Raw genomic sequence first — 23054 nt, forward strand, 5'->3', positions numbered from 1 at the left:
GCGCGTCACCAGGATACACACCTCCCAGCGGTTGTGACTTGCCATATAGGCTCCTGCGATAGGGCCCGCTACATTTGGATGTGTGCGATTATTCTGATTGCCTGGCTCATGCGCTACTGTTAGTGCATACCGGTTGTGGAAATTCGAAAAAAGAGATTCCCACAGCGCTTTTTTCTACGGGTTTTTAGTGTGAGTTTACTGTCCCAAAAATGTCCCTATATTTCTGTCTTTATTTCGACAGAATGCTCTGAGACCTGACATGTTCAACACGCCTCATGTTTCTCTCAGATGTACATCTAGCAGTATGCGCCGATAAATAAGCCTCATTCGATTCAAAACCTACAATAAACCAACGACGTTGCGCGTTTCGTGAAGATCACCCAGAAACCGTATGCATGCTGGTCTACTTTGGTGTAAGGGAGGGCGCTATGAATGTGTCTTTTCATTCAGTCCATGACTTTCGCGCAGAAGCCTTTATGCTCATTCACCTTTGCCACATTCGCAAAAAGGGTTTTAGAGTTGGGTACTAGACGGATTCTAGCGCCAACTCATAGGAATATAGCAGCCAAGAGCTGATACGTGCCCATGAGTAAAAAGAACAATTACAAAGAAGTCAACATCATTTGAGCTTCTGAAGAGACAGGCTTTTTTTGAAGTTCAAGCAAAATAATAATTGGGCGTTCGAATAATGCATGAGTTGGTGGCCGATACAAACTTGAAGCCTTGGACAATATTTCGCGAGGTATTTCTGAAGTCTGAGTCAATTAGACCAAATTTCAAACTCTTTGAATTTATCGTCCTGAATCTGGGAGATTGGCTGGGCTCAAGAGGTGGCAAAAGTTATATTCAAGAGGCCGCATCTGGAATTGTAGAAAGATGATGGGAACAGCTTCACTATTCTTGATTCCAGGTGACAGGAAGGTTGATCAAAATGAGCTTCGCCCACCGAACTTAAAATCACTGTACGCCGGGCTCTTGCAAGGCCAAGACCCTGGAACTATCATGTTTTAGAAATGAGAAAGTGCAAACAAGTTTTTCAAAGAAGTTCAAAAAGCGTGAACCATGTGACGCCATTGAACTGATTAACAAGATTGTTCGAAGTCGATTTTTTTTTTTCAGTTATGTAAACTGTCTGCGAAACAATTCACAGCCGTTCAACCTTCAACTTGGGTTCATCATCTCATTTGTTCAGGAGTGATTTGGCTTCAACCAGAAGAGCCTAACTTGGAATCAGCATCTTGATGGCTCACTAAAACGTCCTCTGTTTGCTGAGTGTCTGAAACTCAGTTCAGCATTTTGAGTGCTTCGAAACGTCTAATAGTATGCAGCTGTATTGGTCACTGGAAACACAAGGAAGCGTTCGCTGATTTTTGAGTTTTGAAGCCCAGTAATTTACTAGATTGGCGTTCACAAAATTCAAAGTTCTCCCTGATTCATGGCTCAAAACCAAATTAGGGCCCCACTAAAGCTGCCTAACTTCACGGTGAAGACCTGCTTAATCGTGGGCTGACATTTCAAAAGACCCCCTCATATTAAGGGACTCAAAAGAGGATGACAATGATCCCTAATTGGGGCTTCTATATGTTCAAAACTGATATTCGCCAGAAGCAATTAGCCAAAGATACTCCTTATATCAAGTGAGCATACAACACCCACAAAGAGGTTTCCATCGAGGCAAGAGGCTCCCAAAGCCCATCTTTTACTGGGTGTATTTTGGCCAGCGGAATTTGGAAGACTGGAAGACTCGACGTGGTGAGGGAAAAGGCCGCATTCTCGTCCACAGTGGCTTGTTCAACTATATTGCCCACGCCTCTTGGTATGCAAATGTGTACATTCTTATTTGCCCGGTCTTGAAAACAGCACACGTGGACTGATGGGCGAGAAAAAGGTTTAAAAAAATCTACTGGCGTGAGTCTGGACTGATCGGCGAGAAAAGGAATTAGAAAACTACTGGGAAGTCAGAAGACACGTCTACTTGTCAGCATAGTAGTATTGAATGAATAGGGGGACGGCAGCCACTACCCGACGCAGGGAGCTTGCGGAAAACACGTGTCCATTTACGAGCAAGCGTGTGTTTCAACATTGAACTCAGGCCCTGCGGCTCGAAAGGATATAGTCGGTAGCGGTATCTGCTGGAATCTCCAACATATGATTTCCAGATCGCTATGCTGTTCAGGCGTATAAGCGCAGTTTACGCGGCCCCCCGAAAGTGCGCACACAGTAATGCCTAGTCAGTCTGGTACAACAAGATTAGGCTCAAGACACGAGCCCAGCAGTGGACCCGTGCCTGTCTGTTTTTGTTGTCTGTTTTTGTTGTCTGTTTTTGTTGTATTTTTTGTTGTATTTTTTGTTGTCTTTTTTGTTGTCTTTTTTGTTGTCTTTTTTGTTATCTTTTCTTGTTTTGTCTGTTTTTTTTTTTCTTGCTCTGCCAGCTCCACGGCTGGCCATGCCTACATTTCGGCCGCTGTCTGTTTATATCAGCTGCACCATTCTGTCTCCGCGTATCTGTCGTAATAAGGCAGGCCGAGAGCCGCGGCAATCTTCCGTCGAATTCTTGTCTTGCCGTATCACGCTGCTAGCGACTTCGCACTCTATCGAGAAAAAAACAAACAAGCATAAACAACCAGCACGCCACGGACAACAAAAGCAACCAAAAACAGCCCAGCCACACCAAGCTGCCCCGATCTGCAAAGCCAACAACACAGCACCAAACAGGCTGCCCGGACCCAAAACCACCGGGCCTTCGAAAAAACGGGGTGCTTGGAACGGGCGCGCCTGCAGGACTAGAGGAGGCTCGCAGCAAAGGGGCGGCGCCTGCAGGTCATCGCACTGGCGACCAGTTTTTTCCCTCGCTCGTTTTTCGAGCTCCTAACTTGCTGTTGTTTTCCTGTGATCCAGTACCCAATCAGAAACTGCCACACCTCGTTCCAGAAAATGGCTACTACTGAAGTTCCTACATTCAAGTTGGTGCTCGTCGGCGACGGCGGTACCGGAAAGACCACCTTTGTCAAGAGACACTTGACCGGTGAGTTTGAGAAAAAATACATTGCCACCTTGGGAGTTGAGGTGCATCCTTTGGGGTTCCACACCAACTACGGTGAGTTGAAGTTCGACGTGTGGGACACTGCCGGCCAAGAAAAATTCGGTGGCTTGAGAGACGGCTACTACATCAACGGCCAGTGCGGTATCATCATGTTCGACGTGACCTCGAGAATCACGTACAAGAACGTGCCCAACTGGCACAGAGACTTGGTCAGGGTGTGCGAGAACATCCCGATTGTGTTGTGCGGCAACAAGGTCGATGTCAAGGAGCGCAAGGTCAAGGCCAGAACCATCACCTTCCACAGAAAGAAGAACTTGCAGTACTACGATATTTCCGCCAAGTCCAACTACAACTTCGAGAAGCCTTTCCTTTGGTTGGCGCGGAAGTTGGTGGGCAACCCGCAATTGGAGTTTGTGGCCACCCCTGCCTTGGCGCCTCCCGAGGTGCAGGTCGACAGTGCCATGATGCAAAAATACCAGCAGGAGATGGACCAAGCCAGTGCGTTGCCTTTGCCCGATGAGGATGACGACGACTTGTGAGTGGCTGAGCAGCGCCCCGGATCCGCTGACTTGGTTCACCCCAAACCGCCTGTCGTATGCATGGCTTGTGTTTAGTAGAGTATATACATAAAACACCGGCCGCCTAAGCTCGCTGTAGGTGGGGGAAGAGCCCCGCTGTAGTGGCGTCTCAGAAGCCTCGCTGGCAGACTTGGAAGAACCCTGTGGAAGCGCCAGAATTTAGGGGCAGACTTCTGGAAGAAGCCCTGTGGAAGCGCCAGAATTTAGGGGCAGACTCCTGGAAGAAGTCCTCCGGAAAGGGCAGACTTCCAAGGAGCCCCCGGTTCATACAGGGCCGTCGAGAGCTGGCGCCTGTGGGTCCCCACGGGCCTTTTTTATCGGTGGTCGTGATTCATTATGTACTGCGTAGATCTTCTCCCCAAACGGCGGGGTTGTGCCCGGCTAGAACCGGTATTCCTGCCGGGCCATGTTTACGGAAATCAGGTGGCTGTGTTCTGCCGTGAGCCTCAAAACAGACGGCGGCGGCGGCGCCAATTTGGACAAGTTGGGCGGCGGCGGAAGACACACCTCCTCGGCCATATCATCCGTGCGTCTCACGGTCGACTTCTCTCTCTCGCGAACAACTTCCCTGGCGAAATTGTCGGGCGACGGCTCCTGGCTGGTAAGATACTCAAGGTCGATTTGGTACTTACTTTCGCTGGAGTCCCAGATCCCAAGCTGCTTGGCTTTTTCCTCGTAGTACGAGCAGTAGAACTTGATGTGGTTCCGGCCCGACAAATGCGACTTCCGGACCGACATCTTGTCGTGCGTGAGATACGACTTGCAGTAGTCACAGTAGTACTTTGGCATTGCGGCGTGGGGGCGGGGCGTGTGTGGTTGAATCTACAGAGAAGAGGCTGTTTTGGGCAGTCTCTTGGATGTATGAGGTGAGAGATGGTGGCCGCACACAGGACCGTGCCGGAGTCTGGAGATTGTGCAGAGGGCCAATTTGGTGACGGAAATTTGGTGACGGAAATTTGGTGGCGAAGGCCAAAACCGGTGGCAAATCGGAATCAGAATTCGAAAAGAAAAGACACGACTTCAATCGGACAGACATTTTATTGAAGGACGTCCGCATACTATGTATCTACTTGTTCCGAAGCCAAAATTGGTGCAGAGAGGGAAATTTGGTAACGATGGGGAAATTTGGTGACAAAAGCCAAAATCGATGCTAAATAAAAATCAGAATCCGAAAAAAAGACACGACTTCAATCGGACAGACGTGCCATTGAATGGACGTCAGTATACTGTTCCGAGGCCAAAATTGGTGCAGAGAGGGAAATTTGGTAACGATGGGGAAATTTGGTGACAAAAGCCAAAATGTATGCCAAATCGGAATCTCCGAGGAACAAAAAAAAAAAACATGAGCTTCCTTGAACAGACATTTTATTGAAGGACGTCCGCATACTATGTATCTACTTGTTCCGAGGCCAAAATTGGTGCAGAGGGCCAATTTGGTAATTTGGTCACGATGGGAAATTTTGGGGACGAAGGTCAAAATCGACGCTAAACCGGAATCAGGCTTCGAGAATCAACAAAAATAAACACGACTTCAATTAGACAGACGTGCCATTGAACCGCATGTATCTTCTTGGCCCACGCCTGGCCCCAATCTGGTTTCCAGTGCTCTCCTTCGCAGCTGAGATCCGAACGGCGCCCGCAGATTTAATCAACAGAGGCAAGAAAAAAAACGGACCAGCACAAATATCAACAGAAAAAAAAAAGATTCTTCTAAAGCCGGGATCTGCAAGAAGCAAACCCGGTCTTCGCCGCCCGCCGTGCCCTTGCTTTTCGGGAGCCGGGGACCACCAGCAGACAGCGCCCGGTCACGTGACCGGCCTCCAGGGCCATGTCTGCTCGCGCTGCTGGCCAATAGCGTGTCTTTGCCGCAGGCCTCGCCAGTTTCCTGAGGCTCGCACGCCCCCGAAGCTCGGTGAAGACAAAAGTCTAAGCACCAACCTCAACCCTCGGCTCCCCTCGCCAAATACCCACACCAACCAAGGATCATGTTCAAGCAATCGATTGTATGTACCGCCCAGTCATGTGCACGTGTCCCTGGAGCCTGTCCGGGCACGGCGTGATAATCACATGTGTTTTCTCTCCGGAGCCGAGTTACTATACCGAAAAGGCAATGCTTTCGACCCTCGATATGCGCCCAGCCATGGGGCCGGGATCCACGCAAAAAGGGGCAAAGGGGGCCAAAGGGGGCCGCTGGTTTCTATTGCCATTTTTGCCTGATGGAACGTGTGCCTGTGCTAGATTTCTGCGCCTCCACATTCGGCGGCTACCGGGAAAACAGACCGTGCCTGTGGACATTCTGCATTGTGGAGCCGGCTCCCAACGGGTCGAGCCTGAATCAGTTATCACACCAAGCCCAAATACGGTTATCACACCCATCACGACGAGCCGAAAAACGCTCATACCTCAGGCCTCATGACATATTCTGGCCCGGATCCGTGACCCCCTCGTCATCTCCCTTCGTCCCCCAGCCCTTACTAACAACACAGCGTGCTTTGTCCTCCAGAAGATTGTTCTCTGTGACCCCACAGAGATCCAACTTGGTCTCTGACTTGTACGTGTCTCAGATCAAGCAGTTCAAGCCAACACAGACTTCTGCCGAGGGTGCCGAGGGCATCAAGAAGTTCCAGTTGCCTTCCAAGCCTGCCGTTCCTTCGGAGGAGGTCAGCGCCGATGCCGTGTCCGCTTACGAGTCGGCTGCTGTTGAGACCACCTCGGCGCCATCCACCGAGGCTGCGCCAGCGGCCGAGGAGGACTGGTTTGTTTTCGAGGAGGCCGAGGCCGAGCACCACTAAGCGGTTGGCTAGCAGCCGGCCGGCAAACAGGAAGTGCGCCGTGTCGCTGCCACTTCTTTGCATAGAACATATAAGTAAACCGTGTCTCTTCCACAGAGCAATATTCCCGGGGGCTGCGTGCTCCCGAAACACCAATAAAATTCTTCACTGCTGACCTGATTGCCTTGGGCCCCACTGTAGGCCCGCCAAAGTCGGACTGTTGTAGAGAGTATTCGGGACAGCCGGTGCGGGGTTCGGCGTTCATGTCCGGCAAGAGTACCCGATGTCTGTGCTGATCATGACTGCAAAGGTCTGGTCATTCATTTTGAGGGCTTTGACTCTTGCACGTCTTTGGCTACCCAGGGCTTGCCGGTGGCACTCACTTATTCTTGTTTTCCACATTCTAAGCTGAGGCACAACTGGACCGGTATACCAGACGCGTGTTCCTATGCGGTAGTTTGAGTGGTTGCATGACTGGAACTTTGCTTTGTTTGAAACAGACTGGTTTCTCTTGAACTGGGAGGCACCACTTAGTACAGTGGAATGGGCTTGCCATACAGTCGGCATCACTATGTTCAGGCTTCCTAGCATGCATTGATACGATCCACCGTTCTCCCGTTTGAAATTCCACTGCAATTTAGACTGAAATTTAGTGGTTGTTAGAACCATTGGATTTTTCGTGCTACCGTTTGGCTGAGTCAATTGGAGATTTGTGATCCCTCAGATTCACCATGAAGCACTAGCTCCACCATGGAACCCTTGAATTACCAGTGATAAATCAAGTTTTCTACGATACCATATGATTCGTGCAGCCATAGATGTGTTTTAGATTTCCCATGGCCCATTGATTTTGCCAGGGTCCCAGTGGTCTTTCTATGATGCCATTAGATTACCTTGGTTCCACCAGATTTACGACGATTCCACCATATGCACCATCAGTCTCTCCGTATTACAAGCTGCATTTGAATATCGTAAAGTCCGCATGCAAATCCACCATGGGCCCATCTCATCACTTCAACGCCGTCAGAATCACTACAATTAATCCAGTCAACGAGATATAGTTGGCGTTGCTGGAAGATCTGCGGTCTATCGTCAGACGATCAGTGCGCGTCTTCAAGGTTTCGCGTCACTAGCCATGATCAAAACACCATCCACCAGATTCGGTCAGACACTGGCTCATACCACCATTGCTGCACATACAGCCGAACAACAGAAAACAGTTGATTTCTCTTTGCGTCCCAAATCTCTGCGCCGTGTCAACACAAATATCCTCAATTTCATAACTCCACTCGGCCCACCTCGTCTCTTTCGCAACCTGAGATGCCTGCTTATCTCAACGTAGAGACCATCCGAAACGCTGCCGAGCTTATAAATTCTACGCTCGTGACGAAAGGCCACATCAGCGAGGACCTCAAATTTGTCACCACAAATTGGGCAGAGCTAATAAGCGACCAGCCCGACAAGAAAGCCTTGGAGACGCTCACGGTGCAGGAAGGCATCTATAACAATGACAAGAACGTGGTCAACGCCATTTATTCTCTTGTCCAGAGCATCGACAAGCATAACCGCCAGCACGAGGCGTCCAACCAGGTGTTGGCCGAAAAAGAGACCGAAATCGCAAGGCTACAGCGCAAATTGCACCGGGCAGAGCTGGAGACATCAGCATGCGAAAAGAAACTCGCCCGGGTCCTCCACACCGACTTGGCCACGCTCACACAGCTCAATGAGCAGTTGGAAAAAAGAACCAGGGCCCAAACCCGCGAGATCCTGCGCCTCAAAAACCTCAACTGCGAGCTCCGCAGCAAGTATGAAGTGGAGCGAAGGCGCATGGCTCTCGAGAGTTCCGAGCTCAAATCCGCCCTCTTGCACTCCCGAGGGCTATCAACGGCCATTTCATACGGCCGGCCGATGAAATTTGGGAGTGTCCAGAGCCATGCTTCGACCCCCGAGCCTGATCCAAATCCCCACTTGGTGCACGGCAATAAACCGTCGGTCAACAACACAGAGCCGCGGCCCTTGATGCACAAATCGCCGGAAACATCCGAGATTGCCAAAAACGAGTACGAGGGCATTGCCACGCAACTCCTGGAGGTCATCGAGCAGCTCATGAACGAAAACGGCAAGTTCGCCAAACTCACACGTGCCCTTACTGCCTACGTGGAAAAGGTGAACGCCAGTATCCGCCCAGAGAACGTTCGCCGGGAAAACGGACCTGATCTCGCTAGCCCCGCTGAGTTCATTGATGTCCAGTTCATTTCGGCTGAAACAAACGAGGAGGTGGTGCCTTTTGAGCTTTCCTCTGCACCGCTTCTACGAGGCGTATACAATAACTACGACGCCATAGCCACCTTGGTGGACATGGCCGTGAACAGCCTGCTTGAGAGCAGAACCTTCGATGACCAGAGACGCCTGGACAAAATGGACTTACTCGCGGAGGAAAACAGACAATTGTCGAGCAGCTTGCAGGACGCCTTGAAGGCATTAGAAGAGTGGCGGAGACACAAGAAGGAAGCTTGAATGGAACCACGGTAGAGGAAAGACAAGGTGATGGAACAGTACGACGAAGAAACAGCGGTATTTTGGTGGATTTGTGGTTGCCGTAAGTGTGCATTTCTTAGGCCTTCTTATATCTGTGCTTTTCCATGAGATCAAAATCCTCTTGAGCCTCACTGTTTCATCTGCCCGAGTCCCCATGTTTTCTACGTCTGCTGCAGTGCATAAGCGTAATCCACTAATCCCCGTTTGGAGTTGGTTGTTGAGCGGGTCTCAAAGAGCGATTGCCTACAGATACAAAAAAAACTTCAGGAATACTGCCATGCAGTTCACTACGTGCCGACTATTTCCAAAGATCCAAAGTGCCAATTGCTTTTGCGTACTATACAAATGTTCGATCCGTATCTTGATCTTGCCTCGAGCATGGAACAATTTACAAAGCATTGCAAAACCGCGCAGGCAGAATTTAGCCATCAATTTTGTGTTCTCCCGACCTTAAATTTTTTTACTCAAAAGCGAGCTGGCTTTGTGAACAATGCCTTTTTCTCTCAGCGTTTTTCAAACCACAGAACACAAAATGACCTTGCATCCACAGGTTCCTCAAATTTTGGCACTTATTACTAGTAAAACTCAGCGGAAGTGTCCCTATTACTTTCTCATTTGGCTTTCGGTGAAGCTCACATCCTTGTGCCGCTATCTTTATGTCAATTGTTCTTCAGTTTCAGACGCATGGAACCTTTTATCTAAGGTATGGGCCAGGTTGAAGCATAAAAATCCAATCAGAAATAGTGGCTCACACGTATTTTTGATTCGTTATTAGTAAGAAACCCGACATTGCAGAGATTCCATCGAAGAAGCTGATATGGATGCTGATGCACTTACTTGTCTGGCGAAAGTCACAAAAGCGTCGCCATCCGTTCCCCCAATGGCATCTCCAAAAAGACCGCCCAAGAAAACATATTTGATTGCACATCAAGGAAATATCGCGAAGAGCAGGTCATTTGTCTAAAGCAAGGTTTTTGGTGGGCCAGACATAACTATGATTCGTGATATCACTTCAGTACCAAGCAAGCCATGAACAACTAAGGCTATACAATACAACAGGTATTAAGGAGTCACCACTTGAGATCAGACCTCTATACCCTTTTTTCTTCAAAAAACAGACAGCAATCTTGATCATGACAGCCAAATCCCTTCTATAAAGCGAGAGATCTTCAAGTACAGCACTATATTTAATAAAAAATATAATCTAATCTTTACTTTCCCTCTAAAAAGAGCCCTTGGAACACTTGTTGTATTCGTACCGGCATTTCTTAGGCTAATGAATGCATTGGTGACGAAAGCTTTGTTGCAACGAACAAAAACGACTTTTAGGGTATAAGATTTGAGCGGTCGTGAAAAGTTACATGTAATTGGAATTGTTTGTGAGTTATCACATACGCTCACATCGAGCCTCTGTTATATTGCCGCAACCCTCCAAATGGTAACGAATAAGATATTGGAACTTTTGGATTACGTCTTGCTGCCACTTCGGGCAGGACTTCTTTTTGAACTACACCTTGTGAACCATTGTGAACTTGGAAGAAGAAAAACCAGCTTTCATATTTTGGGGCTGCATAAAGACAATCGCCTAAGGAAGAGCGGGTCTCATTTATCTTATTTATATCAAGATTCCCTTGCTCCCATAATTTTTCATTGTGAGACTTTCATCATCTGAGAGTTCAAACTTCACATTTATCTCGACTGGTGGTGCAAAGTACTTTACCAGCCAAAATCAATTACATCATTATGTTAACATGGATAATATATTCGAGACAACAGCGGGAAAGCTTTATCGAATTTGGGTTCAGAACCTCTAAGATCAGTTTTCAAAGACATATAGACCTAAAGCATATTCCATTTTAACTAGACAAAATACAAATTCGTTTTTGTCAAAAATTGGCAAATGACTGTATCACTACTTAAAAAGAGGGCAGGATCAGGCCATATACTTTTCAATACTAATGTGTCTACACAAAATGGATGAAACTGAATCTTTCTGAATCGCCAGAAGTCTCTCTCAAGGATACTTCGTACCTGACTTTATGATTACATGATAAGATGTAAGTGCTCCTATTTCTCCTAATTTTCCAAGCTTAACAAAAAGATAGGAATAATCCTAGTGTAAAAGCTCGAAGTTAGACAGAAATCATGGAACAATTCAGCTTCTTCGAGCCTCATTCTAAAAGAGAGCTTATGACTTTTTTAGTGCCCAGTCGTTTGAAACTTGAGGATTCAAAGTATCGTATTTGTGTTGAATAAAAGTATTCACACCATTAACATTAGTACACCTGTTTACTTTATTATGTCACATCTAAAGAAAGTAGGTTTTGCTGATTAATTATTGACCCAGAATTGAAAAAAAGAAGGTTTTGATCAATCAAGTTAGATGATATTGGATTGAAAGAGGTAAAGTCAAGTCGCTCGTATTACTGGTAGACCTAAGACAACTGTCATGACACGATTTACAAAAGGCATATACAACATAAGTTTGCTGAGCGTCTCTTATGACTGTCAAGGAATAGACATTTGCGAAAGGACAGAAAAATCTTCCGTTGATTTCCATATAAGTGAGCATCAAAATCAAATTGAATAAGAGAGATTCCCGAATATCGGTGGTGAGAAGTGCAGTCCCGTGCAAAATCCATGGAATTTTGGACATAAAACTTTCTCTTGACACTTGATTCATGTCCTGCAATCTTCACTTTTTTGTTGATATGAGCCACACATCTCAAAACACCAATCTACCAGCAATGTGAGATATAGAGCATCCTTCAGTGGAACAGTTTGATGCTATATTATATTATGCTCATTTTTGCCGATGTCATGTAATACATCTTCATTTGTAGGTGCAAGATCGAAGTCATCATTTAAAACAGAATCTGCTGGGTGAGGTTCTGGATCACTTTTTTCAGATCCCCTTTTATGTTTCTTCGCGGCCTTTTTGGCTCGGTTTCGTTTCGTTGCTCTTTTCTTTTCGGCAAGGACGTTTAGTCTACAAGTCTCTGGATTTTGCATCTGCTCCAATTTCAACGACAAAATCTCGCGAGCTTTCGCTCGGTTTTTCTCTTGGCTCCGCAGATCCTGCGAGTTTACCACGATGCCTGTTGGCTTGTGAGTGATTTGAACCTTGATATTTGACTTGTTAATCTTTTGTCCTCCTGGCCCGCCTCCTTTGATGAATTTCTCTTCTAGTTCATCTTCTTTGATGAGCCATAATGGTCTTGGCGGCATGGCCTTCTGTTTTTGTTTCTTCTTTGGTGGTGAGCTGGTCAGAGTCGTAGATTTACCCAAGAGCAGATTCGTGAAGGACATGTTTAAGCATGGCACATTTGATAATGTTGCTTTTTGTTGCAAAAGATGCAGGTCTTTAAATCCATGGTTTGTGGCTCGAGGAAATAGCAGATTTCGTAGTCTACAGAGATACATGACGGACGGGGTTTTAGGTAGCTGAAGCCTGAGTCTCGAAAGTAGGAGCTGCCTTAGAAAGTCAGATTCACGAGTAAGCCCGTACACCACGATAGATCACGGTACTGGCGGGAAGCAAAGAAACATCACACAAGTATCGAATTCTCATTCGGTTTACTTTACTAAGCAATTTTGATAATCTAATTTTGAAAAAAAGTATTTGATGGCGAATGTTGCGACAGTTCGCAAGCGGTGGAACTCACCCACGGAAAAAAAGCGCCATTCTGCACCCGTAAAGGCAGCAATAGAGAACAATATCTTTTTCTTCCAGTCGATTTTCCTGAATGCATTCAGGTTTTTAGCCAGACTGACGCATGAAGGCTTTATAGATGCATCTAGCACAGATGCGATGCACGTCCCTGTTGGGTGTATGTCTGTCTTTTGCCACGAATCTCGTTCTCCGTCTTTTTTTGGCCGATTCAAAGATTTTGGAATCTCAACGCCCTGAGCTATCCCAGATTATTTTTGTGTATTGTCAAATGCATCAGGAGATTCACGAGGTGAGGCGACTGTGGTCAAATTTGACGGGTGTCTCGATTGGCTTGACGTAGAGGCTGAACAATAATGTCACTTTTTTCACAGGCGGATAGGGTTTAAGAAGGAAGCTTGAGATATACTGTAGAAATCGTAGCCTACACAAGATCCAATCGACTATTCTATGCCGAGAATGCCCGGGTATTTCTTTTTGGCCCCAGGCCGCATAGAATATCCGGCGGCCCCACCCGGCGCATTACCTTGTGCCGGAGCGGCTGCAAAATTCAGCCGCATGGACAGAGGTATTTATTAAACTAATTGATTGCCGATAGTATCCCTGTTATTCCCGAATAAAAGTCGCTTTTTTTAGGGCTGAAAATTTTGATGAAAAAAGATGGGCATGTCACAAATATCACGATAGGCCGTGCCTGGCCCGCACGTCGCTGCCGGCCTTTTTGTGGTCAAGCATATACGTAATACAGCAGACCAGATTTCGCAATCGATATAAAAAAGACGCCGAAATCCCGAACAGAAAACCCCCATTCTACCCATCTTCATCACCCACTGCTTTTCGAACATTGTACCACAGTGTCCAAAAACCAGTACTGCAACCCAATTGACACTCCCCATCAGCGTCAATTCCAATTGCCCCAATCGAATCTTACTAGATTTGCTTCTCGGTTCTAGATTAGGCCGTTAGTGTGAATCCCCTACTACTTCAAACAGTCCCCATGTTGATCTTATCGGGCCGGAAAAAGTCCGGCAAAATCTCCCGCATTTCTTCGGAGAGCTTGCCTTCAGCGGGATACATCTACCAGAGACTTGGGTCCGTTTCCCCCGGCAGCGCTCTTTGCGATGATAGCCACTGCTTGCCCCCCACCGAGTCCATCGCTGATGACTTCTCTGTGGAGTGGGAAAAACACAAACAACACAGGCGCTTCAGAAAGTCGCTCGGCAAGTTCAGGAAGAGATTCTCGCACAGACCAAAGTGGTTGAAGTCTGGGCTTGAGAACCTCACCAAAGTGCTGGCGAGCTCCGAAGAGTGTGCACCTCTCTTGTCAGAAATGGAACTTGTGTTTGAGCAGATTCCAAGCACTGGGGGCCTGCAAGAGAGAACCAAGAGCGCCTGGACTCTTGACTCCCTGGCCCCCTCCAACCCTGTGGGAACTGAGACCCAATACATCCCCGCTTCTGAGACCCGTTGGCCTGCGCACTTGGAAGAGGATTTGATTGAGGAGTCTGCCCCCAGGGACTTTGCCACGAAGGACCCCCAGACCGGCGACTCTCACTCACTTTCCTCCGCCGGGGAGGATTCTACAGAAATGGATGCCGACGACGATGCAGAGTCCGAAGCCTTCTACGAGCAAAGAGGCGGCAAGTACGACTCTGCTGGCGAGATCATGCTCGAGGCCATGGTCGGCAAGGCAGGCAAAATGTGCGTGGTGCTCTACAAGATCTTGAGGTTCCTCTCCACATCCCACGGCAACTTGAGACACCTGGAGGTTTTTGCACCTGCCGCCAAAGACCACTGGTCATACGAGTACTCAGACATTTCGTCGGTGGAAACAGAACAGGAATCCGTGTACGACTCCGAGGCTTGCTCCCCGGATCCCGCGGAATTGGCAGATTTGTCGGCCAAGGGGCTCATCAACAATGGCGACGCAGGCTCCGCTGGAATCGGCTCTTCATTGAACGATTCTTCTAGCGTCGAGACAGCTAGCCTCGTTGAAGAGAATCCCGGGCCTTTCTCTGATTTGCCAAGCCCACTCTTGCAAATTGCTACGGCAAAAGCTGCGGGGAGCGGCAACATGGCCTCCGGAATTGGCAGGAGCATTTCCGCCAAGTCCGGGGTCGAGTCACCTGCTACAGGTTCCTGTGCTACAAGTGGAAATGCTGCCTCAGAAAAGTCGCCTATTGACGTTGAAGCCGGCGACAGTGCAGAAATTGGGCTTGTTGCTGTTTGCGATGCCGAGCATTCCCAAGAGAGAAGCGCCCTTGCGCAGACTCCGATAGTGGAAGTGTTAGGCCCCTTGTCGGCGGAACAAACGATCGCGAGCCCGGAGAGCGAGCTCATGTTTTATGCAGAGCTCGGTTTTGTTTTCGCTGGCGCAGAAGTCGCACTCGACTTTGAACAAAACAGTGCGGCTGTCGGCGAAGACGCAAGACATTCCAAAGTGAACGAAGACGTGGTATCCCAATTCGAAACCGGCGAGGATGCTTCAAACCTGAGTACCCCCATCTCGATGGCTGATGTGCCGATGATCGAAGGAGCGGCACATTCGCAAGAATCGTGCCCCCAGGAAAATGTTCTGCAGAATGGCACGCCTAATAATGTTGCACCCACGAGTTTTGCAACTTCGGATTCCTTGGAGCTGGTGCCCATCCTGGCACTGCTGCATATTCAAGACACAGGCTCTGCTTCTTTTGTGAACCAAGTCCAGGAAAGTGCAATTCTGCAACTGCCTGTCGAAGAATCGTCCGAGCCTCATTCTCATTCAGCCGAGAGTAAGAAAGAAGCACCGATCTTAGACCTTTGCCCCGCAAAGCCTGATGAATCTTTGGTTATGGAGTCTGGTATGTGCAACCCATGTTCCAAGATCAGCAAATCCTGGGCTGACTATGATTCCGATGCTGGGGATTCGGTTTGTGAGTATTTCTCCGGATTGCTTGGAGAGGATGCCGCGTCCATTGTTCCAGCATTGGACAAGGAAGATGTTTGCAAAGCGCAACCTCAGTACCGGGATAAACCAGCCTTGCATAATACTCGTCGCAGCTTGACTGAAGACGCCACAGCCACAGAGTCGCCTGCCCTGCTGAACTTACTGCTCAGCCAAATTTCAACTTCTTCACCCGAAAGCTGCTGGAAGTCGATCTTTGTCGAGAACTTTAGCTCCGGCCCACTGCTGCCCATGGATCAGACTGGCAGTAAACGCCCCCCGCTCCTGAGCCTGGCTCCAGAGGAGGAGGCGAGTATTGTGGTCTATTCCTGTGACGACGATTCAGAGCCTTTCGTGTTTGACACAAGCAAGAAAGTCGACCTTGCCAGTGACTCAAGACGCTCTGTGGATGCAAGCGATAAGACCACGGCGGGTGACAAGAAAGAGGATTCTGTCGAGAACTACCGGGACCTTCTTTACACCGACGAGGAGTCTTGGATGAAAACAGAGTTCTTGCTCCTTGACTTTGAAGAAGAGGACCACTTGCCATTGCAGTCTCGCGCAAGGACAGTCAGATTTGCAACTGAGGCTGACCATTTCTCTTCGGATTGCGAGTCTTCCTTAGCTCTTGAACACAACCGGGAGATTGAGATGGAGTCGGAACAAGATATGGAGCTTTCTGCGATATCCACAGGCCCATTTCTCTCGGAGCTGGAGTCCCTGGTGGAGCTCGAGACTGCATTGGCCCAGATTGCGGAAGCGAATTCCACAGAGGTGGCCCATCAATTGACAGCATCCATCCGCAAATACAGGCTTGACTTTCTTGAGGCCATCAACTCCGCAGTTATCCCGTGCAACGAGCAGATCAAACAGTTGGCGAGAGATGTTTTGGCTGCCAGGAACACTCAATGGGAGTTGTTCTCTCTGGGATCTGCAGTACAGACTGAAATCTCGGTCTTGAGCGAGAACTTGCGAGACGCAGACACCGAAGATTGCCGCCAAGTTTTGGAAAAGCTCCATGCTTGTGGCTCGATGGTTGCCGATATGGAAGCCAAATACCAGAAGACTCACGATGACTTTGGCATCCTCGAGAGCAACTTCAGGACAAGGTTTACCAAGATCATGGACACAGTGAACCAAATCATTTCCACAAGAGATCGACTCTTGGAAACATACGATGAGTTTTGTGAGCTGAATGTATCGAACACATTTAGCTTGGATGATATCAGTCGGTGCGTTCACGTAGATGAGTTTGAAAAGAAGACTACGTGGCACTACTATCTTGACTTTGATGAATTTGAGACATCCTTCTCCTGCAACATAGCTTGTTTGCTGCTGTCAATGGATGTGGTTGACAGTTTGGTTCAGCTTGTGCGTGGGAACTACGCAGAGGTCGAACAGAGACTTGACATTACAAGCTAATGCAGCAAGGAACAGGCGAGGACAGAGCCTGTTCAAGGAACAAAATTGTAGAACACTCTAAGAAAAAACAAAAACAAAAAAACAAAAACAAAAAATTAAAAAAACCGAAAAAAAAAACCAAAGAGTGCTATACTAACGCAATTTCGGAGGCTCCAGGCCAGGCCACCGAGTTGCTGGTGTAGTACTTGCCCGTAGACATTTTTCTTTATAGCACTTCATATGAATAATATTTTCTTTCTTTTGGAACCCTTTCAATGCCGTCTGTACACTGAGCATCCGTGATGCCGCTAGCGCACGATGATATCACACACATGACGATATTCGAGCGAATTCATGCACAACAGTTAATGTATATATCGGAAATTGTCTGCCGTTTATGCACTTATTGCAGGGTTTCGTCTCTTGTCATGATTAGTAGTAGGCACAAAGCTTGTAGTGCCGTCTCGGCAGACGTGTGATAGGAAATGTTTCGGAATAAAGGATGGAGTAGCAGACACATTAATGATATTGAATGATATTAACAGCGTATTTGATACCGTTATCAATAATACCACATTGAGTTACATTGAATAATTTAATTTATCATGAACTGGTTTTAAATTTAAGAATAGGATCAGTAGGGTAAGCAAGCATTAACAACACATACTTTCACTCTATCTGGGCGTCAAGAAAAAAGACGAAGTGCCTGGCAAAGGTTCGGTCAAGACACAGTTCTATTAAGTTTTGGGAGTAGATCTGCCAGTGTCAATTCCATTTTATCGCCATGCCACGTTGCTTGAGTGCTTGAGAGTCAAAGAGATCACATTTTCTCGAAAGTCACGGGGTAGATTCACAATTTGATGCTATCTGAGGATCAACACCAACTACAAGAGTAACACAGTACTGGCCGTCGCAGAAAATTACCTTTACAAGAATGTACGGTTCTTCCCTGGGAATCAGTTTTTTCGACATTCAGATTTGGGGTTTCGTCCCGTAGAGCCAAATCATCTTGAATAGAAGTAGTTGACTGCTGCACATAGTATAGCAGAGATTTGCTACGAGTGTCATAATTGAGCATTGAATCCATTGAAGCCTTCGATTAGCACATGGAAGTGTATCGGAGTATTCTGGGAATATATGGGAGTATTCTGGAATGTATCGGAGTATTCTGGAAGTATATCAGAAAGCATATCGGCGTTTTGTGGAAACATATCTCGGCATGAGAGTACACCAAAACACCAAGAGTGCACGCCCGGCATTTTGCAGGGATCGGTGCCAAGGCTCATGCCTTCCTGATCTTTGGTGATTTCCGGTTTCCCGATTCGCGGCTATACGCGATAAACCGAAATAGTAAGGCAAGAATAACCTGGTGCAGATTCGCTGCATTAGGCGCACTCTCGCCCCGCAATGAAGCGGGAGCTTGGACCATCTGCATGCATCTACACAGCCGGCTTTGCAGCTGGCCTTGAGGCGACAGAAAAGACAATCACCAATCGCTCCATAACCAGCCCCGCCAGTCTTCCAGCGAGCCTCGCTCCCGCCCGCCCAGGATGCGAGGCCCCTGCACACAGGCCGCACGCGTCCCATTACGCTTCCGAATCCGATAAATTGTTCGCATCTCGGGCCCCCGTCCACAACTCGCTTTTCCTCTATTCTCCTCAGCCATGTCGTACGAGAGAGCAGACACGTACAGCGCCCACGTGTTGCCCGGCGACCAGCCCGAGGACAACTCGTTCAACGAGGTGACCAAGGCTTTCCGCAACTTCATCTTGGAATTCCGGTTGAACAACCTGTTCATCTACCGGGACCAGTTGCGGGAGAACTTGCTCATCAAAAACTACTATCTCCGCGTGAACTCGGAGCACTTGATCGGCTTCAACGAGGAGCTCAACAAGAAACTCTCGGACCTGCCGCTGGACATGGTGCCGCTTTTCGAGAACGCCATCACCGACATCGCCAAGCGCATTGCGTACCTCTCCAACGAGGACATTCCTCGGGACTTCCCGGGCTGCCAGTTGGTGTTGTACTCCAACTCGAGCCCCATCTCCATCCGCCACTTGGACTCGGACCACATCTCCAAAATCGTGCGGGTCAGCGGCATCATCATCTCGGCGTCGGTGCTCCTGTCTCGGGCCACGCAGGTGCTGCTTCTTTGCCGCAACTGCAAGCACACGATGAAGTTGAAGGTCCCCACCGGGTTCGGCCCGCTCAGCTTGCCGCCGCGCTGCTTGGCCAACCACAACCACGACGAGTCGCACCTGCAGCAGAAATGCCCACCGGACCCGTATGTGGTGGTGCATGACAAGTCATCGTTCATCGACCAGCAGACGTTGAAGTTGCAGGAGGCGCCCGACGCCGTGCCCGTGGGCGAAATGCCGCGGCACATCTTGGTGCACGTGGACCGCTACTTGACCAACCAGGTGGTGCCGGGCACGCGTGTGACGTTGGTGGGCACGTACCTGATCTACCAGTCCAAACAGCGCACCACCACGGCCGTCAACACGGTGGCCATCCGGAACCCGTACCTCAAGGTCTTGGGCATCCAGACCGACGTGGACACCGCCGCGCAGGGCCTCGCGTTTTCCGACGAGGAGGAGGAGGAGTTCTTGCGGCTCTCGAGAATGCCCAATCTCTACGAGACGTTCTCCAAGTCCATCGCGCCTTCCATCTACGGCAACGACGACATCAAGAAGGCCATCACGTGCTTGCTCATGAGCGGGTCCAAGAAGATCTTGCCCGACGGCATGCGCTTGCGAGGCGACATCAACGTGTTGCTTCTAGGCGACCCCGGCACGGCCAAGTCCCAGCTCCTTAAGTTCGTCGAGAAGATCTCGCCCATATCCGTGTACACGTCCGGAAAGGGCTCGTCGGCGGCCGGTTTGACGGCGTCTGTGCAGCGCGACACGCAGACCAGGGACTTCTATTTGGAGGGCGGCGCCATGGTGTTGGCCGACGGCGGCGTGGTGTGCATCGACGAGTTCGACAAGATGCGTGACGAGGACCGCGTGGCCATCCACGAGGCCATGGAGCAGCAGACCATCTCCATTGCCAAGGCCGGAATCACCACCGTGCTCAACTCGCGGACGTCGGTGCTCGCCGCGGCCAACCCGATCTTCGGCCGCTACGACGACTTGAAGAGCCCCGGCGAAAACATCGACTTCCAGACCACCATCCTCTCGCGTTTCGACATGATCTTCATCGTGAAGGATGACCACGACGCCGCGCGGGACCGGTCCATTGCACAGCACGTGATGAACGTGCACACCGGCAACACCGCCAACAACGAGGAGCAGGAGGGCGAGATCCCCATCGAGACCATGAAGCGCTACATCCAGTATGCCAAGGCGCGCTGCGCGCCGCGCTTGACGGCCGAGGCCTCCGAGAAGCTCCTGTCCCATTTTGTCGCCATCCGGCGTCGTTTGCAGGTCAATGAGAGCGACATGAACGAGCGCTCGTCCATCCCCATCACCGTCCGGCAGCTCGAGGCCATCATCCGGATCACCGAGCTGTTGGCCAAACTCACCTTGTCGCCGGTGGCCACGATGGACCACGTGGACGAGGCCATCCGTCTTTTCACGGCGTCCACGATGAACGCCGTGGACCAGGGCGTGCAGAGTGGCAACATGGCCACGGGCAAATTTGCCGAGCACATCAAGGCGGTGGAGATCGAGTTGAGACGGAGGTTGCCCATTGGCTGGTCCACGGCCTACAGAACGCTCCGACGGGAGCTCGTAGACAACGGCAAAATCCCAGTCGAGGCGCTCGACAAAGCCTTGCACATCATGGAGCGACACGACGTGATCAAGTTCCGTCACCAGCGGCAGAACATTCTACGCGTGGGTGTTTAGACGGGTTGGGGCGTGGGACTAAGGGGGGGTGTTTCGGTCGGTGGAATGAGGGGGGGGGAGTTTCGTATGATGTCGTTGAGCATGACGCTGTTTGCGATGTTGAGTGTAGTCTGGAGTATGTTGTTAATGTGATGTTGAGTATGACATGAAGTATGATCGTGAGTATGCCGAGTATGGCGTTGACTTATGGCAGTGAGTATGACGTTGTGTATGACCTTAAGTATGATGTTACGTGTGATTTCGCTGTGTGTTCAAGGTTGGGGTGTTATAATACGATTTGTATAACCATTATTATCTTCATCAACCTGACGATATGTACGATGTTCGCATGCGATGGCCGCCTCTGACGCTTGGCGCATCATTCATTGTATCGAAGTTAGCGCTGTTCCAACAAGTCTCGCGTGAAGCCGATCAAGCTCGTCTTTACATGCACTCAAAATCCATCATCACATGAATGTGTCAGTTCAACTAGACAGCAACTGCCCAAAAACACAAACACATCCAAATACTCTCTTAACTTCAAGACTTCCTTTCAATCATGGTACCAAGAACCAGCAACATACTTCGAACGTCTCGTGTCAGCGCCGTTCACACAGTGCTTCGAGAAAACCAAATAAACAACTTTATCCAAAAGGCGATATTCACACTTTTTGTTGTCTTGAAGCCCAGTCCTGGCTGGACCTTCAAGTAAATCGTCTGGAGGACTCGCAGCGAAGTCGCATCTTGACATCGATGTCGATCCGCGAATCGACAGCCTGATTTCGCAGCCATACTTTGTTAGGCCGCCGACTGCAAAAAGTCACTTTTCCTATAGAAACAGGTGTTCGCTCCACCTTCTGCAAACTCTCTTCCATCACTCCCTTCTTCACGAACATACGCTTCATCATGATTGCACAAATGATTTTTTGCTTCAGACTCATCAATTGCGTTTCGGAAATCGCTGCGCTTTGCCTCACAGGCTATTTTCTTGTCGTGCTCCTTATTGAACTCTCGGTCCAGGCAGAATCTGCCACCACAGACTTGAACGCTGTTCAAATCGAAGAATACTACTCTGGCACCTTTCGGGCTGAACCTGAGATTCAGAATCACAGTGGAAACACTACCTCTGATTTCATCTCTGTTCAAATTGCTGCTGCCTCTTCTGCCTTTCAATCCGGATATCCAAGGGCCACAGAAACAGACTGCTCTACCACTTTATCTCCATCAAGCGACGGTAGCATTTTGGAATTTTCCGACGGGGACACTGGTGCTTCTTCCGTTCTTTCTTCCAATTCAGACTCTAAGCTTGGCTCCTTGGCTGGTTTCTCTATAAAGCCAGCCGTAGTTGTAGACTGCACTGAGACTGGTGAGATCGAAAGAACGCAAGGAAACTTGTTCCCGGAGAACAATTCTATTTTCAATGGGGAACTTGAAATCTCCAAAGTGGAAACCATCGCTCTGCTGCCTGCCGCTAACCCAGATATTGATATGGAGTCTGGGTGGCAAGTTCAGGGAAGAAAGGGCAGAAATTCTCGCAGAAGAACTGTCAAAAAAGTGAAGACAGTTTCTGGGACTTCTGGAAAGAAACTAACCAATGAGCCCGAATCAACTGTCTCCATATCTCCTCTTTCTAATAACCCTTTTATTGTTTTGGCCGACATCGATGAGAACGACTATCCGGAACCACGCCCAAGCAGACCACACAAGAAAGTTCCTGGAAAGCTTGAACTCTCTTCTCTTGAAAACGTGATTCTTGACAGCTCTCTGGCTATAGACTTGACTATGGGAAACAACGAGGTGCTTAACCTGAATGTAGTGACGAATAGCATGGACATGGCTTTCGAATCTATTGATGAGAAAGATCTGGGACTCAGCCAAGAATACACTCAGAATTTCCCTCAAAAATCTTCCCAAGACGCGGGAGAGGATATGGGCTCCAAACATGTTGGAACTACCGTTGAAATGTCTGATATTTTGGTATCTAATATTTCTGATGATGGTTGGAAAGTTCAAGGCAGGAAACGCAGAAATTCTCGGAAAAGACCTGAACGGAGCGTCACCATGGCGACAGCACCGGGATTAATCCTGACTGATCAGAAGGGTTCTTTGGGGTCATACCCATCAATGAAACAGCCCTCCTCTAATTTGAATCCTTTCCTGGTGTTGGCTGAAATAAGCGAAGAAGACTTTCAACAAGTCCCACCAAGAAGATATTTATGTCTCGAAAACTGAGACAATTGCTGGCCACTGGGTCAACAGCGCCGTGTTACCAATTTGATAGCCACATCACTCGTAGACTGATG

At 48.8% G+C, this 23054-nt stretch overlaps 9 protein-coding genes across 9 annotated transcripts; 7 read left to right on the forward strand and 2 right to left on the reverse strand.

Annotated features, from left to right (window-relative positions):
• Positions 1-2934: 2934 nt before the first annotated feature.
• GSP1 (Ran GTPase) lies at positions 2935-3582 on the forward strand (the record flags this gene model as incomplete). Its single annotated transcript, XM_018853678.1, has 1 exon — positions 2935-3582. The coding sequence occupies one exon, from the start codon at positions 2935-2937 to the stop codon at positions 3580-3582; it is 648 nt and encodes a 215-aa protein (XP_018714336.1).
• A 420-nt stretch (positions 3583-4002) lies between these two features.
• Positions 4003-4410, reverse strand: METBIDRAFT_35503 (uncharacterized protein; the record flags this gene model as incomplete). The annotated part of the gene is made up of 1 exon (XM_018856617.1): positions 4003-4410. The coding sequence occupies one exon, from the start codon at positions 4408-4410 to the stop codon at positions 4003-4005; it is 408 nt and encodes a 135-aa protein (XP_018714337.1).
• Positions 4411-5626: 1216 nt separating this feature from the next.
• ATP14 (F1F0 ATP synthase subunit h) lies at positions 5627-6413 on the forward strand (the record flags this gene model as incomplete). The annotated part of the gene is made up of 2 exons (XM_018858587.1): positions 5627-5638; positions 6108-6413. The coding sequence occupies 2 exons, from the start codon at positions 5627-5629 to the stop codon at positions 6411-6413; spliced, it is 318 nt and encodes a 105-aa protein (XP_018714338.1).
• A 1299-nt stretch (positions 6414-7712) lies between these two features.
• METBIDRAFT_76793 (uncharacterized protein) lies at positions 7713-8909 on the forward strand (the record flags this gene model as incomplete). Its single annotated transcript, XM_018858588.1, has 1 exon — positions 7713-8909. The coding sequence occupies one exon, from the start codon at positions 7713-7715 to the stop codon at positions 8907-8909; it is 1197 nt and encodes a 398-aa protein (XP_018714339.1).
• Positions 8910-8996: 87 nt separating this feature from the next.
• Positions 8997-9531, forward strand: METBIDRAFT_114432 (uncharacterized protein). Its single transcript, XM_018853988.1, has one exon. It carries the CDS (start codon positions 9085-9087, stop codon positions 9382-9384), a length of 300 nt encoding a protein of 99 aa, XP_018714340.1. The 5' UTR covers positions 8997-9084; the 3' UTR covers positions 9385-9531.
• A 2312-nt stretch (positions 9532-11843) lies between these two features.
• Positions 11844-12170, reverse strand: METBIDRAFT_26491 (uncharacterized protein; the record flags this gene model as incomplete). The annotated part of the gene is made up of 1 exon (XM_018855317.1): positions 11844-12170. A coding segment is annotated over one exon (327 nt), but the record flags the coding sequence as incomplete, so codon positions are not given.
• A 1427-nt stretch (positions 12171-13597) lies between these two features.
• On the forward strand, positions 13598-16945 carry METBIDRAFT_10074 (uncharacterized protein; the record flags this gene model as incomplete). Its single annotated transcript, XM_018853679.1, has 1 exon — positions 13598-16945. The coding sequence occupies one exon, from the start codon at positions 13598-13600 to the stop codon at positions 16943-16945; it is 3348 nt and encodes a 1115-aa protein (XP_018714342.1).
• A 1643-nt stretch (positions 16946-18588) lies between these two features.
• On the forward strand, positions 18589-20772 carry CDC46 (MCM DNA helicase complex subunit; the record flags this gene model as incomplete). The annotated part of the gene is made up of 1 exon (XM_018856901.1): positions 18589-20772. One exon carries the CDS (start codon positions 18589-18591, stop codon positions 20770-20772), a length of 2184 nt encoding a protein of 727 aa, XP_018714343.1.
• Positions 20773-22698: 1926 nt separating this feature from the next.
• On the forward strand, positions 22699-22995 carry METBIDRAFT_30240 (uncharacterized protein; the record flags this gene model as incomplete). The annotated part of the gene is made up of 1 exon (XM_018855581.1): positions 22699-22995. A coding segment is annotated over exon 1 (231 nt), but the record flags the coding sequence as incomplete, so codon positions are not given.
• Between the last annotated feature and the right edge of the window lie 59 nt (positions 22996-23054).

The sequence above is a fragment of the Metschnikowia bicuspidata genome (assembly GCF_001664035.1).
Source record: "Metschnikowia bicuspidata var. bicuspidata NRRL YB-4993 chromosome Unknown METBIscaffold_1, whole genome shotgun sequence".
Lineage (NCBI taxonomy): Eukaryota > Fungi > Ascomycota > Pichiomycetes > Serinales > Metschnikowiaceae > Metschnikowia > Metschnikowia bicuspidata.